This window comes from Pelodiscus sinensis, chromosome 1, assembly GCF_049634645.1.
Source record: "Pelodiscus sinensis isolate JC-2024 chromosome 1, ASM4963464v1, whole genome shotgun sequence".
NCBI lineage: Eukaryota > Metazoa > Chordata > Testudines > Trionychidae > Pelodiscus > Pelodiscus sinensis.
In genome coordinates, this window is record NC_134711.1 from 291,890,733 (window position 1) to 291,908,242 (window position 17,510).

General features: G+C 42.9%; 2 protein-coding genes across 9 annotated transcripts in view; one reads left to right on the plus strand and one right to left on the minus strand.

Moving 5' to 3' along the window:
• The window catches only part of LOC102448095 (fibrinogen-like protein 1), a 36,966-nt gene extending 22,879 nt beyond the window's left edge, over window positions 1–14,087 (minus strand). Inside the window, exon 1 of one of the 4 annotated variants that reach the window (XM_006124911.4) lies at window positions 13,932–14,087. The gene's annotated coding sequence lies outside the window, so the exon portion shown is untranslated. Of the gene's footprint in view, window positions 1–9,939; window positions 10,112–13,931 lie in introns of those variants that run through there. The other 3 variants (XM_075919113.1, XM_006124910.4, XM_075919112.1) reach the window with 3 other exon arrangements.
• Window positions 1–17,510, plus strand: part of LOC102447345 (phosphatidylinositol 3,4,5-trisphosphate 3-phosphatase TPTE2) — a 73,233-nt gene that overhangs the window by 6,413 nt on the left and 49,310 nt on the right. The window contains exons 1-2 of one of the 5 annotated variants that reach the window (XM_075919107.1): window positions 13,396–13,901; window positions 15,693–15,846. The exons of 2 other annotated variants lie outside the window; for them this stretch is intronic. In XM_075919107.1, the coding sequence (XP_075775222.1) occupies window positions 15,757–15,846 (90 nt within the window). In that variant the 5' untranslated portion in view covers window positions 13,396–13,901; window positions 15,693–15,756. Of the gene's footprint in view, window positions 1–13,395; window positions 13,902–15,692; window positions 15,847–17,510 lie in introns of those variants that run through there. 2 more of the 5 variants (XM_075919106.1, XM_006124908.4) reach the window with 2 other exon arrangements.

The window sequence follows — 17,510 nt, forward strand, 5'->3', positions numbered from 1 at the left end:
TGACATAGATCATAGAATCATAGAATACTAGGACTGGAAGGGACCTCGAGAGGTCATCAAGTCCAGTCCCCTGACTTCATGGCAGGACCCAGTACTGTCTAGACCATCCCTGATAGACATTTATCTAACCTACTCTTAAATATCTCCACAGATGGAGATTCCACAACCTCTCTAGGCAATTTATTCCAGTGTTTGACTACCTTGACAGTTAGGAACTTTTTCCTAATGTCCAACCTAAACCTCCCTTGCTGCAGTTTAAGCCCATTGCTTCTTGTTCTATCCTCAGAGACCAGGAAGAACAATTTTTTCCCCTCCTTCTTGTGACACTCTTTTAGATACCTGAAAACCGCTATCATGTCCCCTCTTAATCTTCTCTTTTCCAAACTAACAAGCCCAATTCTTTCAGTCTTCCTTCATAGGTCATGCTCTCTAGACAGGTGTGTTGTGAGCACGACATGAGAATCATAGAATACTAGGACTGGAAGTCATTCTCCCGCTCTACTCTGCACTAGTTAGACCTCAGTTGAAGTATTGTGTCCAGTTCTGGGCAACGCGTTTCAAGAAGGATGTGGAGAAATTGGAGAGGGTTCAGAGAAGAGCGAGAAGAATGATTAAAGGTCTAGAGAACATGACCTATGAAGGAAGGCTAAAAGAATTGGTAGCAGTAGATTTCTATCTGGCAGGAAGTGTTTAAGTGATAGCTTCTGAAAAATTAATTCAAGCGCAATAAATGAAAAACACACACACAAAACAATGGCATACTGACATATCTTAAATTCGCCTAACTGCAGTTTGTCTTTGTATCAGAAGGGCTGCAAAAATGATATCCCTTAAAAATCAGGTGAAAAAGAAAGTGATGCTAACTTTGGATTGTGTCTGTAGAAAAGAATTATGTTATTCCTTATGGGCTGCCCACATTTTATCACACTACATAGTTATATGAAAAATATATAGGCTTTGAAGGATTAAATTTTTAACAATAAACTGATTAAAAATATTTCCATCAATAATAATCAAATGTACAGTAAGGCAAAGCAAGAAAAAATACTGCTTGAGAACTTATTTAATTTAAGGATATTTACTTTGTATATTTTGCCATGTGATGTTGACATTTTATAATGTAATGATTGTAAAGCTTTCACTTTTTGAATCTCATCTACTATTATTAAATTAGCATGTGACTCCTTCCCCCCATCCCCAGAGTTTCCTGAAAGTATGGAAATTTATACTGATAAACATTAAAAAACACACACCTGCCATCCACAATTTTGCACAAGTGTGAAAATGTAAATAAATGCTTAAAATAAACACTGATAGCATTTAAATTATAAAAAACAAAAATCAAATTCTGCCAAGCCTAAAAATATTTGGAAGCTATCTCATAAAATAATTGTTCAGAACCTAATATTTTTGCTTGATTGTAACAATGTTAATCCTATTTGTTCAGAATATAAAGAGAATACAATCATGTTTCTAGCAAAGCTATTCTATTGTTATGCATCATTATCCACATTATTCAACTCTGAAATGCAATAAAGAATGATTTGTCTAAGCATTTACATGAATCACTGAATCTAACTTTCCCCATGAGAGTTCAACTACAAATTTAAAACAGTCATGCTAATTCCAATAAATTCCATAACATAATATGAATGCAGACTTTTGGACTCAGTGTTTATTTGGACTGTTTAATCTGGTTTAGGTTAAAAATATAGAAAACAGAAATTCAAATGCCAAAGGACAAGAGATCTGTACTGGGGAGTAGAAAATGAGGAAATTAAACAAGACTATCACACTGAAACCTCAGAAGGGTTGTGGTTATGTAACCTACCTCAAAATAGGACAATCAAGTTTTCTAGTTAACAAAAACAAGAAGGTTTGTGGTGAATGGAGGCAAAAATAATAGAGACAACCCACTCCCTCTGCATTATGGCCAAAGAATTCATATCTATTTTATGGAGAATAGGAGGAATGCTCCATTTTACAAAGCAATTGTTTGGTCACTTGGGAGAATAGCTAATGAAGCCAAATGGCCTCTGCACAGCCCCAATATTATTTACTGAGGGAAAACTCTATTACAAAAGTACAACAATACTATTTTATTAATAAAAATAGGATTTTCTTTTCTCCTCTAACAGATCAGGACTCTTGACCCATCTCTCAGACACAAATATTATTTATTTTAAAATGAATTATTTTCTTCCAGCTTTGGAGATAGATAGCCCTATTTTCATAGTCAGTTTTAAAAGCTATGAAATTAAATGAACAAACCCTCTCCTCCTCCCTTTTCCTTTTCTTAGTTCTGTCCTGCAAAGTACTTAACCTCCTCCCCTAGCCCTCATTAACTTCCCTGGGAGTTTGTGGGTGTTCAGCAAGTTGCAGGATCACTTCCTATACAGCCCATTAGCAGCACAGACTACATGTATTTCAACGTCTAAACATGAAAGTCTAGCTCCTCAAAGGTATTTAGACTCCTAAACTTCCATTGAAATCAATGCAAGTTAAGTATCTAAATATGTGAATCTGGGCCAAAAAGCTAAGCTAATGGTTTCCAGATGCTGACTTTTCATCTGTAATCATCTCTCTTTTTAGTTAGATATTGCCAGGCAATGGGTTGCCAGATGGTTTTAACAAAAATACCGGACTCACTTGACATTACATCACAATCTACATTACATCTTATTTAGAAAATACCGGACATTTGTATTTTCTCAATTTGTTTCCCAAACAGAAACTCAAATACTGGACTATCCAGGTCAAAACCGGACACCTGGCAACCTTATCAGCCAGTACTAACAATTACTATTCTTGCCTATCCCCTGTTGATGTCAATGGACCTGTAATGGTGTAACTGAGAGTGCTATCTTAGGTTATGTCTACACTAAGTAGTTTTCAGCGACAAGGCTGTGCTGACACAACCTTGTTGCCAAAATTCAACTTGCATTAAAGCTATTTGTCGGCACTTTTTTAGACAAAATATTTCCACGCCTCTGAGGGGATTTTGCTTTATCGGCAGAAGAGTGCTCTTGCCGACAAAGCAGCATTCCCATTTTCACTTGCCACAGCAAAACATTCGTGGGGAGCAGGAGGGTTAAGCACCTATGAACAACAAAAGTTTTCATCAATTGCAAATGTAGACAGACCTTTAAATTGCACATGACCCAGCTCCTTTTAAGAGCATACACACAAATCAAGGCTACCATCCTGCAGGTACTTAAGCACATGCTTAACTTTACAAATGAAAATAGGCCCTCTGAAGCTAATGAAACTATTCAGGTGTGTAAAGTTTAGTATCTGCATAAGTGCTTGCAAGATCAGGGTTATTGTTGCACCCATTCCTGAAGGACCCAAAGTCTCTAATCTGTATACTCTCTCACCTTCTCTACTCCCTTGTCTGCACAGGGTTCCCACCTCCATAGGCTTGACGGTTGGCTTATGACCCACAATCAAACGCCTTCACAGAGGAACTTATTGTGTTACCACCAGACTGTTGGGCTTGTCTCTAAATCAGATTTTTAAAACGTCCATTTATTAGCCATGGGATTAACTGTGATCTCACTATTGACTTTTAATGCCCTCCTTACTGATGCAAAAATCATGCCGAAGCATTCATCTACTCTAGACTGAGTAGATAAGTCATGTTTGAAAACAAGTTAAATTTTCCTTAGGGAGCAGTCTAGGGTTGATCATGACCAGCTGACAGGCTTTTAAACATGACCTGCTCCATCTACACTAGATGCCAAGGCCCAGAAAGAACCTCAAATGGATTTATGAAACTCTCTCTCATTTAAATCAATAGGAATTAAGCACTGAAATACCTTTTATGATCTGGGACCAAATCATGTTTATAATCTTATCAATTAAAACATTTGTTTATACATCTTCTGAATTGACTTATTTTTCCAGCTTAGACCAAGCCTTAGGGATAGCACAGATGTGAGGCAAGGACCTGGTGCAGAGTGGAGATCATGTGAGACATGTATCAGAAGGGTGTGTCTGTATACAGCTCCATTTGGCTGCTACTTCAAAATCATCAAGTCATCCTAAGCAATTATGAACACTGCATGTTCTCTAATGATACCTCCTCCCAGATGTTGTAATCCCTTGACAGCACATTTGCAAAAGCTTTTTCTTTTCCAGGAGTATGCAAGGCTGATACATAAACTGCAATAGAACTAGGTCAGACTGACTCTTTGTAAAATAATATTTGCAGACAATATGGCTGTAGTGCTGAACCTTTTACACACTTCACCAATTTTTACACCACTTCCAGAGGGACTCCAAAGAACCAGGTGTTCCTAGCTTTGACAATGACTTCCTGGGTGACCACAGATAAGTCACTTCACTTTTCTGGGACTTAGTTTCTTCCTCTGTAAAATGAGGATAATGATACTGCCCTCTTTAGTAAAATGATTTGTGATCTACAACTGAAAAGTTGTACACAAAGCACTGCACCCTTTTGTGGAAGTATGTATTATTATTGGTAAAGCAAATATATATACATTATCTTGCATGCTTGATTTGTTGCTAGTAAACTGTATTTTCCTTAACTGCAATTAGGGCAGGTCTATACCACAGGGTAAAGTTGACCTAATTTATGCAACTCCGGCTATGTGAATACCATAGATGGAGTGGATGTATCATAGGTTGAGTTACTGTGGGGTCTCCACTCTGGGGGATTGACAAGAGGAACTCTCCCATCAATTTCTCTTATGTTTCTCATTCCAGTGGAGTACCAGAGTCAACAAAAGCAAGATCAGGGATTATTTAGCACTAAATCAATCCCCTGGTGATTGATTGCCACAATACTGATCCCTTGGTAAGTGTAGACATGCCCTTAAAATGATGCCTAAACATCAAAGTTTTGCAGAGGAGTATATAGCCAAGGTGTCACAAAGCAATCTGAGGCATATGTTGGAGAACCCCATTTGAGGCTTCAGAGAAATTAGTTCCAGGAGTGAGTCCTGGTGAACCCATTTTTAATTCTGCCCTTGATTCCAACAATCAAGGATTTAAAAAAAAAAAAAAAAGATAAACTCAATAAAAATCAGGTAAAACTGGAAGATGAGATTTTAAACTATTAAAAATCAAAGTCTATGGTCTGCTAAAAAGGAGTACCCAGAATAATTTAGGCCAGGGATGGGCAAAAGGGCCACCGTGGGCTGGATCCGGCCTTCCAAGTGGGTGGATACAGCCCACGGCGGCCCTGCTGCTCTGCCGCCCCCAGGCTAATTAGGACCTGGGGGCGGGGGAGCACATGAAGCATTCTCCGCTCTGCCCCCGCTCTGCGAGCAGTGTGCAATGCTTCAAAGCGCCACATGCTCCTGGCAGGGTGGTAGGAGGCTTTGCACACTCCTCCACCCCCAGGCCAATTAAGGCCTGGGGGCAGCGGCACACGCGAAGGTTCTTCCCATCCTGCCAGGAGCACATAGCACTTGAAAGTGCCGCACGCTGCTCGCAGTGCAAGGGCAGAGCAGAGGAGGCTTTGCATGCTCCCTCGCCCCCAGGTCCTAATTAGCCTGGGGTCAGTGAAGTGCAGAAAGCCTCCTTCCACCCTGCCAGGAGCACACAGTGCTATAAACACCGCACACTGCTCACAGGGTGCGGGGGAGAGCAGAGGAGACTTCATGCGCTCCCCAGGCCTTATTGGCCTGGGGGCGGGGGAGCATGAATAGCCTCCTCCCGTCCTCTCAGGAGCATGTGGTGCTTTGAAGCACCACGTGCTCCTCAAGGGGGGGGGGGGGAGCGGAGGAGGCTTTGCATGCTCGCCCACCCCCAGGCCCTAATTGGCCTGGGTGCAGGGAAGCGAGGGAAGTCTTCTCTCACACCAGGGGCATAGGAACCTTGGGGGAACATGAGGTGGGGGCAAAGGCACTCCCTCACCCCTAGACCAATCATTGTCTGGGGGTGGGGAACCCAGAAATATCTTGGCCCAGTCCCTTTCACTCAATGTCCTACCCCTTCCTGTGGGACCTGGGGCCACTTCAAAAATTTCCAAAGTGGCCCCTGGCAAAAAATTATTGCCCACCTTTGATTTAGGCACAAACAAAAAGTCAGGGTGGGGGAAAGGTGCTAGGTTAAAATATCTCAACAATGTTCAAAAGAGTAAACAGAGATCAAGAGTTTAGTTCTTGTGTATGTAGCACATGTGACTCTAATGGGTTGTTGTCACAAATTTAATTAGAGTATAAGTACCTCAGGGCAAGGATCATGGACCTTATTCTGATCTCACATCAGAGAAAATCAGGACTAGCTGTATTGAAATAATAGATCCTAGTTGATAAGGGACCATTGTGTTCATGTAGTCTAACCTGGAAGCTATAAGACTTGGAACTAGAACAGGGATTCTCAAACTTTGTGACTCCCTTCTGACAACAAAAAATACACAACCCCGTGGGGTGGATCTGAAACCTGAGCCCACTTGAGCCCTGTTGCCCTGGATTGGAGGCCTGAAGCCTGAGCCCAACTACCCTAGGGCAGAGAGAGAGGGAAGTCCTCAGGCTTTAGTTTTGGCCCAGGACCCCAGCAAGTCTAAGCCAGCCTTGGCGACTGCATTAAAACAAGGTTGTGAGTGTGACCCACTTTGGGGTCCTGACTGCTGATTCAGAGCGTATATTTTAGAAAAACATCCAATCGTGATTTAAAAATTCCCAGTGATGTAGAATCTACCACAACCGTTGATAAGCTAAATAAGTAGACCTCCTTGAATCTATCACTATAAGGCATATTTTCTAACCCTTTATTCATTCTTGTGGCTCTTCTCTGAGCCCTTTCCAATGTATCATCATCCTTCTTGATGACACTGCTGCTGAAATACTGTGTCCAGTTCTAATCTCACCAGTGCCAAGTACAGAAGTAACATAGGTATTCAAGCTACTCAAGTTTCCCCGGTTTATGAATCAAAAGAGACTGCATTACCCCTTCAGCCACAGCATCACACTGGGAGTTCAGTTCAAGTGATTAGCCACCATGACTCCCTAGCCTTTTTCAATAGTCACTATTCCAGGATTGAGTATCCCAACCTGTATGTATGGCCTACTTTCAGTGATCCCAGGTGTACTCATTTAAATGTAGGTGCATTAAAATACATGTGTCTGTTTGTGCCCAACTAATCAAGTGATCCAGATTGCTCTGCATCAGTGATTTGTTCTCTTTATTATTTACCACTCCCCTAATCTTTGTATTATCTGCAAACTTTATCGGTGATAATTTTATGTTTTATTCCAGGCCATTGTCAAACAGTGTTGGGCCTAGAACTGATCCCAGTGGGACTCCACTGGAAACATAATCTCTTGATGATGATTTGCCACTTATAGTTTCATTTTGAAACATATCCAGTGACATAACAAGGCCCCATAGAGCCCTGGTGCAAGCATAGATTATGGGTCCCCTTTCTGATTTCAAATTCTATAATTTTGCTCCAGTCTACCTTCTCCTCTCCCAATATTCCCCATTCCCACACAATTCACCCCACCAACCTTAGCATCCCCCACTAACTCCAACACTTCACCCTAGTGCCCCAATATTCCCTATTCACTTCATAACCCACCACCAACTTGCTCGCAGCCTCTCAGCCATTATCCTCTGGACATCCCTGACCACTCACTGGCACTTCCTGGTTCACCGCTCTACTCCCATCCACACCTAGGATGGCTCTGCCTGATCCTGAGTGTCCAAAAACTCCACTCACTCCCCTCGTCCCATCTGTGTACACAAAGGAATGGGCAAATTCAAATGGCGAACAGCACTGCAACCTGGCACATGGGGTCGCAGCACTGCTCAGGTTTGGTTCAGCCCTCTGACAAGAGATGGCAGGGCCTAATATGAGTGAATGTCATTTAATGAGTGGAATCACAGCAGGTAAAGTGTACCCCAACAATCTCATGCACCATGGCACAATTATGCTATCTGTACTATTGGAGCTACCCATTGCACTTATCAGTTAACCAGCTTCTAATCCATTTAATGTGTGCCATGTTGCTTTTGATTTTTGCTAGGTTCTTAATAAAAATTGTATGTGGTACCAAGTCAAATGCCTTACAGATGTCTAAGTATATTACATCAACATACTGTCTTTATCAACTAAACTTGTAATCTCATAAAAGAAATACTAAGTTAGTTTGACAAAATCTATTTTCCACAAGCTCATGGTGATTGGCATTAATTATATTAATTTGATTATTTAATAATCAAGTTCTTGTATCAACTGCTCCACCATTATTCTTGAGGTCAGCACCAGGCTGACAGGCCTATAATTACTTGGATTGTCCCATTTATCCTTTTTATATATTGGAACATTAGCTTTCTTGTGGGCCTTTCACACTGTTTCACCACACTGAATATTAACAGTAATGATACAGTGAAGTTTTTGGCTGTTCTTTTAAAGCTTTCAGATACAAAATATCCTGACCTGTTTATTTTAAATGTAGAACATTAGTAGATTTTTTTTAACACTCCCATGAATTACTGTTGGAATCATGAGCATAGTCTGAGGAGCAGGGGCACTGTCCCTCCAAATGGCAAGTTTCACTGATCAGTGCTTCGCATCTGAAGCACTACAGTGTAGAAGTTGTTCTAGGTTATTTTGTGCATTCAACAGTACCAACCACAGCAAGTTTCGCAGATGCGAAATTTGTTCCTTCACATGGTTGCATTGGCTTGACTAGAATTGCTCCACAAATAAAGAAGTGAATCTATACCTAAGGAAACAGTTTGATTATCATCTTATAATATGAATATATCATTCCACTTTTTCTCAAGTACAGAACAGAAATATTTCTTGAACACTTCTGTCTTGTTTGCATTATCATCTTTCTAGTAATGGATTACTGTCAATTCACAGTACTGAAAACTGCTCTGAAATTTAGAAGTACCCTCATGTCTTTTTAAATGTCTAAAAAGCAGTGCTGCCAACCCCAGGATGAATTGGTCCCCCCAAAATAATAAGACCAGCATAAAAATCTCATATAGAACTCTCAAAACTAAACATTTGTGGTTCCTTTTATTTGCCTTCAACATTCTGACCCTTTAGGATACACTTGGATCATAGTCAGGTGCTGGGACTTTCAGAAAATAAAGGTATCTTAATGAGTCTTATGCTGAATCATGAGAACTGGCAACACTGGAAAAGCATAGGCAGAACTGTACAATTAGTAATAATAAAAGTACTAATGATCAGAAATAGGCCCAAACTATTAGTCAGGCCTGGATACATATTTTGAACAATGATAAGTCAGAGATATTTTGATCTCAGATTTTGGTTCAAATCCACTTGCAATCAAGCTATTTTATTTACACAGTCTCCTATAAATAGCTTTCTTCTGATTCTGAATACATTCCACACACCTATTCCCAGGATGAAATGAATGCATAGTGTGTGTCCACAAGGAATGCAGAATCAAGCCCTTTTAAAAAAGATCTAACACACATAAAAACTTTCACAAAAAGTTAAATGCGAAAGCACTTCTGCATCTTATCATCTTGTTAGTTTCTAGAAATTCTAGCTGTTTCTTACACACATTTATTTAATTCATTTGTTTTATTGACCTTATGTAAGTTACAATTTACTACTTACTGATCTTAATAGTGGCTAATTCTATATGTTTATCATGCTTAGCCTGAGCTTGGTCTGTTTCCCTCCCCTCTTCAGTCTTATACATATCTTTCTGCTTTAATTTCTGGCTACAACAATCCTAATTCAGTATATCAAACTAAATGAAACCCAACATAACTAAGGTCTTTTTGTTTGGTTAGTACTAGAATTTGTGAAAAGTTTAAGGAATGTATGGTATAGGGTATAATAAATATAGTAACTATAATGCAGAGACCCTGTTTTCATATGAAGATCATTTCCTAGGACTAAGTAAAAGAAAAACTGATTGAGAAAGGGGCAAAACCATAAGATGCCATTATGAGTTTTAGGAGTAAATTATAACTTACCTTCCATTTGTTTCAGTTTCATGCATAAAAGTGCTCCAAATTCTGAGTGTTCATCAAAAGAGCTTTGTTTCGCTTTTAGAAAACAATTATTTCTGCCATTTCATCACTGAGAAATTTACAGCTAAACAAACAAATCTGAAAACAGTCAACACATCTTGGAGAAGACCTACTAAAGCACAGTGTGAGCTCCCTCTTCTGTCCATGCAGCTGCAGTGAAACACTGCTTTGGCAGCTGTGCTAAAATCATTAATGATGCTGAGTTAGAAACAGAAGGATATTTTTTGAATGACATATCACTGCAAAAGTTATGGAAAGTTGTGGGGAAAAAACCACTTACAGCATTGCTAATTTCAGCCCTCTTTGTAATAAAGACATTTTCAAATGACCGTCAAGTTCCAAACTCCCATTTATACCTTTGAAAATCTCCCTGGGGAAAAGGGATGAATCAGTGAAGAATAAATGGGTCAAGTATCAGAGGCCCAGATCTGTAAAATATCTTTGGAGATCTGAGCCAGACATTCTTAAAATCTGTGAAAAACAACAAAAATAAATAAAAGCTACAAAAATATAATCAAAGATGCACTTTTAGTGAAGGGTACCAACTAAAATAAGCCATGACAAAATAAAAGAGAAACAGCTAATCACCCAGGCCCATCTGAATAAATATGCTAAGGCTTTGCCTATACAGGTATATTTTCTAGTATAATCTAAGATGTTAATTTAAACCAACATAAACCAACATATACCCATCTGAACATTCATATTCTGGAGTAAGATTGCTTTTTTTCTTCCTCTTCCTCTTCTTCTTTTGTTTTTGTTTTTGTTTTATTTTGTTTTTGTTTGGTTTAACTTATATCAGTTGGGAAGGGATTTAAAATAAACTGAAAAAGGAAATCATGTACTGGATTAAAAGTGTTCATATGGGAGTTTATCCCATATAACTGGTCTTAATATCATCAAAACTATTCAAATTAGAATATTGTTAATTAATCCTATTTGTTAAGTGGTGACATTGTGGTTGGTACTGTTGAATGCACAAAATAACCTAGAACACTTCTACACTGTAGTGCTTCAGTATAGACATTTGCTACTGCAAACGGTGAGGCTCCTCCATCACTACAGTTAATCCAACTCACGAAGAGATGATAAGGTCAATGGTAGAATTCTTCCATCGACCTAAAACTATCTGCACCGGGATTAGACTGGCATAGCTACATCTCTCAGAGGTGTGGATTTTCACACCCCTGATATAGTCCAGTCAATGTAAGTTTTCAGGATAGACTATCCCTAACTATCTGCATAAAGCTTTGTAGGATCAAGGCCTAACTAAGCAAACTGCACAAACTGGACAAAAGTGCACTAAAATAGCCAATGTGCATAGATTTACTGAAAGAAATCAGACAAAGGATGACAGCATTTTCATTGGCATGCTAGCAGCAAAGGACTTACATAATGATAAGTTATAATAGCATTCAAAGTGATCCAAATCATATTAATTGGCATGGTGACAGGAACTACGGTATGTGGACACTTATTATGCCTGTGTATGGACTTCTGTGTGCCCACAAGCCCCATTGACTTCAGAAAGGCTTCACGAGGTGGGTCTGTGTGTATCATATTTCAGGATTGGCATTTTATAGAGCACTTTACAATTTTATAGTGCTGTGCCATATCAATTAATCCTATAATAAGACTTAGAAGAAGGCCCTAACCTGAATATGATAGGTTTGCATTAGTGCAATCATTACTAACTTCAGTCAAGATCCTACAAGCACTTATATGCTTAGCTTTCCTGAGATGTTCACTCTAACTGAAGTCACTGGGAGCTAGATCAGGTCCTTAAACGATAGTGATCTCCGGGCTGGGCATTTCCCAGCCCTTATTGTCCAATAGGAGTATCTGAGGGGTCAGTACAAAACTGCTAGTCCTTAACCCCGGCACTCATCCTGAAAATTATGCAGGTACACAATTTTATGTCTGCAAATGTTTTATGTGTGTATGGTTTTATTCAGGGGACTAGAATAGCAATCAACCTGAGGAACTCCTTGCCAGAGGATGTTGTGAAGACAAGGGGTGTGTCTAGACTAGCAAGATTTTGTGCAAAAGTGCTTTTGCGCAAAATCTTGCCACCTGTCTACACTGGCCGCAAGTATTTGTGCAAGAACACTGACTTTGTACTGTACAAAATCGGTGGTTCTTGCGCAAATACTCTGACGTTCCCACTCAGGGATAAGCCCTCTTGCGCAAGTATTCTTGCGCAAGAGGGCCAGTGTAGACAGCCAAGTTAATTTCTTGCGCAAGAAAGCCCGATGGCTAAAATGGCCATCGGAGTTTTCTTGCGCAAGAGAGCATCTATACTGGCACTGATGCTTTTGCGCAAAAGCAAATCTTTTGCGCAAAGGCACATGCCAGTATAGATGCTCTCTTGTGCAAATACTTTTAACAGAAAAACTTTTCCGTTAAAAGTATTTGCGCAAAATCATGACAGCCTAGACGCAGCCAAGGACTTTAACAAAGAACTAGATAAATTCATGGAGGATAGGCCCATTAATAGCTATTAACCAGGATGGGTACCAATGGTGTCCCTAGCCTCTGCCAGAACCTGGGAATGGGCCATAGGAGTTGGATCACTTGATGATTATCTATTCTGTTCATTACCTCTGGGGCATCTGGCATTGGCCACTGTCAGAAGACAGGATATTGGGCTAGATGGACTTTTAGTTTGACCCAATATGGCCCTTCTTGTAATCTTTCAAAAGGAGCCTTTATATGGAAAAGACTTCAAAGAGCTAGCTGTGACATGAACCTTTGCAGGTGCAAGATCTGGTCAGAATCTGGAATTGTTGTTACAAAGAAACCGTGAAAACAGTAAGGGGGGAAGGGGCACTCACCAACACAGGCACTGTGATAATTAAGTAATAGCAGCAAAAACTAACTACTCATGATTAATGCCCACAAAACAGATATCAGACAAGATCACAAAGAAAAAACAGTTTCTTGCCATTTTAACCAGAAAGGACACTCTCTCAATGACTTAACCACCTGCATTCTGCTACAAAGACCTTTTACATCTGCACTTGAAAGGGAATCCTCTGAACTGTCATTCATGTTAAAATTCAACACTTTCCAAAAAGGACTCAACAAACACTTGAACTATCTCACCCATTACCAAGATAGTTTCCCCAATTATCACCTCTAATACCATTAACTCACAAACATCCCACTCTCCCTACCTCTAATATCATCAATTCACAGACACTTACCTTCCTTCCTTCCCCCTGCATCCCCCTCCTGTTCTGAAATGTGATTTGTCCTTTTCATATGTGTTCATTTTTTTTAACTGTATCCTTTGGTATATATGGTTGTGACTATTTTCTTCCACTATTTGATCTGAGGAAGTGGGTCTGGCCCAGAAAGCTCATCATCTAATAAACCAGCTTGTTAGTCTTTAAAGTGCTACATAGTCCTGTATTTTGCTTCTGGTGTTAGTGGTGAGGACAGGGATCATCTGACCCGCCTGTTGCGGCCATAGAGTTCCGCTGGCAGGAGTCTTCTTTAGAGTGGCCAAGCAGCCACTCAGCGCTGCCCAGCCACTGCCTGGGCTTGCACCCGGCCAGCTGTTTGCGGGCGGTCCCTGAGCCGCTGGCAGGGCGCGAGCCGGAAAGTGATGGGAATCAGGTGTGGAGCCGGTGTGATGGCTTTACCCCAGCGGCGCAATGATCAGCCCCGCGGCGGGGGCGCAATCAAGCGGGGAGGGGGCTCGCGCTCGCTCCACGCTAGTGAGGGACTCTTTTTTTAAGCGTAGGAAGTTTAAAAACAAACTGCTGAGTCCGCGAAGCGCCAGGAAAAGCAAGACTGTGTCTGAGCTAAACTTTGAGCCGGTCACAAGACTCCCCGGCCCTGGGGTCGGATTCCTCTTCTGAGTCGCCTTGGGAGCCAGCAGCCCCGCCTGCCAAGGACAGGTAGGGGAAATGCGCGAGACAGGGGCTTACCCAGAGCTAGCAGGGCGCGAGGGGCTCTGAGCCCCTCCAACTGCCCCCCCCTCCTCTAGCGAGTGGGGGAGGAGCGAGGCGCCGTCTGATGGAGACAATCAAAGCGCCCTTCCGCGGGGCTGTTCCTGGCCCAGGCTGCGGGGGAGTTAATGGGCTGCAGCTGTGCCTGCTGCGGGGCCGGGGCGGGGCGGGGCGGAACGCGCTGTCCTGCTGGCGCTGCGTGCGTCGCTTCCTCCATTCTGGGCTCGCTTGGCCGAGGTGGTGTCTTGAGTCCCGGCAAAACCACAGCTGTCTGCCTGCCTGCCTGCTCTGGGGCAGCAGGGTGGCAGTGAGCCGTGCCCTGGGCTCCTTCCCTTTGCACCGGGGATGGAGCAGGCCCCCGAAATAGTGAGAATCGGGAGAGTATGCTCATGATTAAAATCTTCCCCCTTTTCCAGTGGGAGGAATGGAGCCCTGACCCCTAAACCTCTCCCCAGCGTTTGTCTTTTCTGAGACTCTGCTGAAGGATCACCCAAACATTGTGCTCCTGGTCAGGCCAGCTTCTGTGAAGGCAGCGCCTTTCAATAAACTGGTGATATGCCAGAGGTGCTGGCTGTCGGTTAGCAACGCAGAATGCCATTTTAAGAGCTGGAAGAGACCTCCAGAGATCATCAAATCCAGCCCCTTGCCCAAGGCAGGACCAATCCCAACTAAATCAACCCAGCCAAGGCTTTGTCAAGCTGAGATTTAAAAAACCTCTAGGGATGGAGATTTCACCACCTCCCTAGGTAACCCAGTCCAGTGCTTCACCACCCTCCTAGTAAAACAGTTTTTCGTAATAGCCAACTTAGACCTCCCCCACTGTAACTTGAGACTATTGCTCCTTGTTATGCCATTCCTTACTACTCAGAACAGCCTCTCTCCATCCTCTTTGGAACCTCCCTTCTGGAAGTTGAAGGCTGCTATCAGATTCCCCCCCCCCCCCCCCCCCCACACACACACACACTCTTCTCTTCTGCAGACTAAATAAACTCAAATCCCTCAGTCTTGCCTCAAAGGTCATGTGCTCCAGCCCCCTAATCATTTTGGTTGCAGAGGGTCCAGTGTAGGGCAATGTGTCTACATCCTTTCTTTAGTGGGGGGGCGGGCCAGAACTGGACACAATATTCCAGATGTGGCCTTGCCAGAGCCAAATAAAAGGGAATAATCATGTATCTGGATCTGCTGGCAATGCTCTTCCTAATGCAACCTAATATGCCATTAGCCTTCTTGGCTACAAGGGCACACTGCTGACTTGTATCCGGCTTCTCATCTGCTGTAATCCCCAGGTGGATTCTTCTGTCCCAAGTGCAGGACTCTACACTTGTCCTTGTTGAACCGCCATCAGATTTCTTTTATTCCATCCTCTCATCTGTCTAGGTCACTCTGGACTATCCCTGCTCTCCAGCATATCTACCTCTCCCCCTATCTTAGTATCATCTGCAAAGTTGCTGAGGGTGCAAGCTATCCCCTCATCCAGGTCATTAATAAAGATGTGGAACAAAACCGGTCCTAGAACTGATCGTTGGGGCACTCCGCTAGAAACTGACCGCCATCCTGACATTGAGCCATTGATCGCTACCCATTGGGCCCAACAGTGTAGCTAGCTTTCTAGCCATCTTACAGGCCATTTATCTAATTCATATTCCCTTAACTTGCTGGTAAGGATATTGTGGGAGACTGAATTAAAAGCTTTGCTAAAGTCAAGGTATATCACATCCACTGACTTTCCCATATCCACAGAGCCAGTTACCTCATCATAGAAGCTAATCAGATTGGTCAGATATGACTTGCCCTTCGTGAATCCATGTTGACTATTCCTGATCACTTCCCCTCTTCCAAGTGCTTCAAAATGGATTCCTGGAGGATCCCCTCCATGATTTTTCTGGGGACTGAGGTAAGGCTGACTGGTCTGTAGTTCCCTGGATTGTCCATCTTCCCTTTTTTTTTTAAAGATGGGCACTACATTTACCTTTTTCCAATCACCCAGGATCTCTCCCGATCTCCATGAGTTTTCAAAGATAATGGCCAAAGGCTCTGCAATGATATTTGCCAAATCCTTCAGTACCCTCAGATGCATTAAATCCGGACCTGTGTGTATGTTTAGCTCACACTGATGGTGCTTTATCCTTGCTAATGTGCCCAATGCAAGGCATAGCAATATAGCCTGCACAGATTTCCTGTCCAAGGCACAATCATGTTAGCCACGCAAATGGCATGATCTTCCATTACAAACTAGGAAAGACATGGAATGGTATTGAAGTCAGTGAAAGGGAGGATTAAGAGGGTGCACCCAGTGGCTTAAAAAGCTAGCAGCTGTAGTACAAGCACACTATCATCCTAGTAGCCTTGCCCGGTCCTGCTTATACTTCCTGAAAAGGAATCTCCTTTCTAGACAGAAGTCTCATCAACTGTGACTTACTCTGCTCCATGCTTGTATTGGGCTTCTCTGACTGTCCCATAGTTTGCTAGTGAAGGGGGAGAAATGCCCTCTTGTGTTAGAAGTAGCTGCTAATCTTCCAATACCCTCATCTCCTGGCTCTCACTTACTTCCCTTCCTCCCTCCCACAGCTATTCTCACTTGCTAGGTTGTGCTTTTTGGACAGAGTCGGTGACCAAGGTTACAATCCAGGAAGGTGCTTAGGAGCCTATCCCATTTTTAGGCCCTACAGTGATTCACAAAACTCCTGCTCAGGTGTTTGTGTAGGTAGCTGTAGTTTTGTCTCTGTGCACTGCAGCATTGCTCTAGTCACCTGTCTCCTGCTGAGCATGCCTCCTGCTGTTGCTGCTTAGCAATAGGCATCAAGTTGCCTGGCTTGAATCACTAAGCAATTCAGGAACTGGGGAAGATAGGCTTACAGCTGTTGAAGTTGCATGTGGGCCCTGATCCAACAGATGTGCTCAGAGACCACCTACTATTTCAGCCCTCTCAGTGAAGTTCATACAACAGGTGGTGGCAAGAAGGGAGGAGGACATTTAACTTTTGGCCTAGTGCACAGGGCACTCACCCAGGCAGGGTTGCCAGATGGCTGAAACAAAAATACCGAATACCCCCACCCCCAAAAAAAGACCACTAGGAAAAAATTTTGTTGAAGGGAAAAAAGGGGGAGACCTAAGTTGTTGAGGGGTTACCAGGTAGTCATTTAAAAAAAAATGGACACGCTTCATGGCGGTGGGAGGAGAACCAGCGAGGAAGGGAGTGCTGGCCAGGAAGGTGGGGGCCTGGAAACAGCTAATGGGGGGGTTGGGTGGAATGGGGCTGGCCGTGGGATATCGGGGGAAGGAGGACCCGCCAGGAGGAGGTGGGGCTGGCCGGGAGTAAGGGAGGCGGGAAGCACAGCTGGGGGGAATTGGGGGCCATGGGGCTGGCTGGGAGGAAGGGGAAGCACAGCTGGCGGGGGGTGCAGCGGCGCTGGCTGGGAGGAAGGGGGGGGCGGGAAGCAGAGCTGGCTGGGGGGAGTGGCAGCGGCACAGGCTGGGGGAGATCAGGAAGAGGAACAGGCCGGCGGGAAGCAGAGAGGGGGCTGGCCGGGGAAGTGAGGGAGGGGAAGTGAGGGAGAA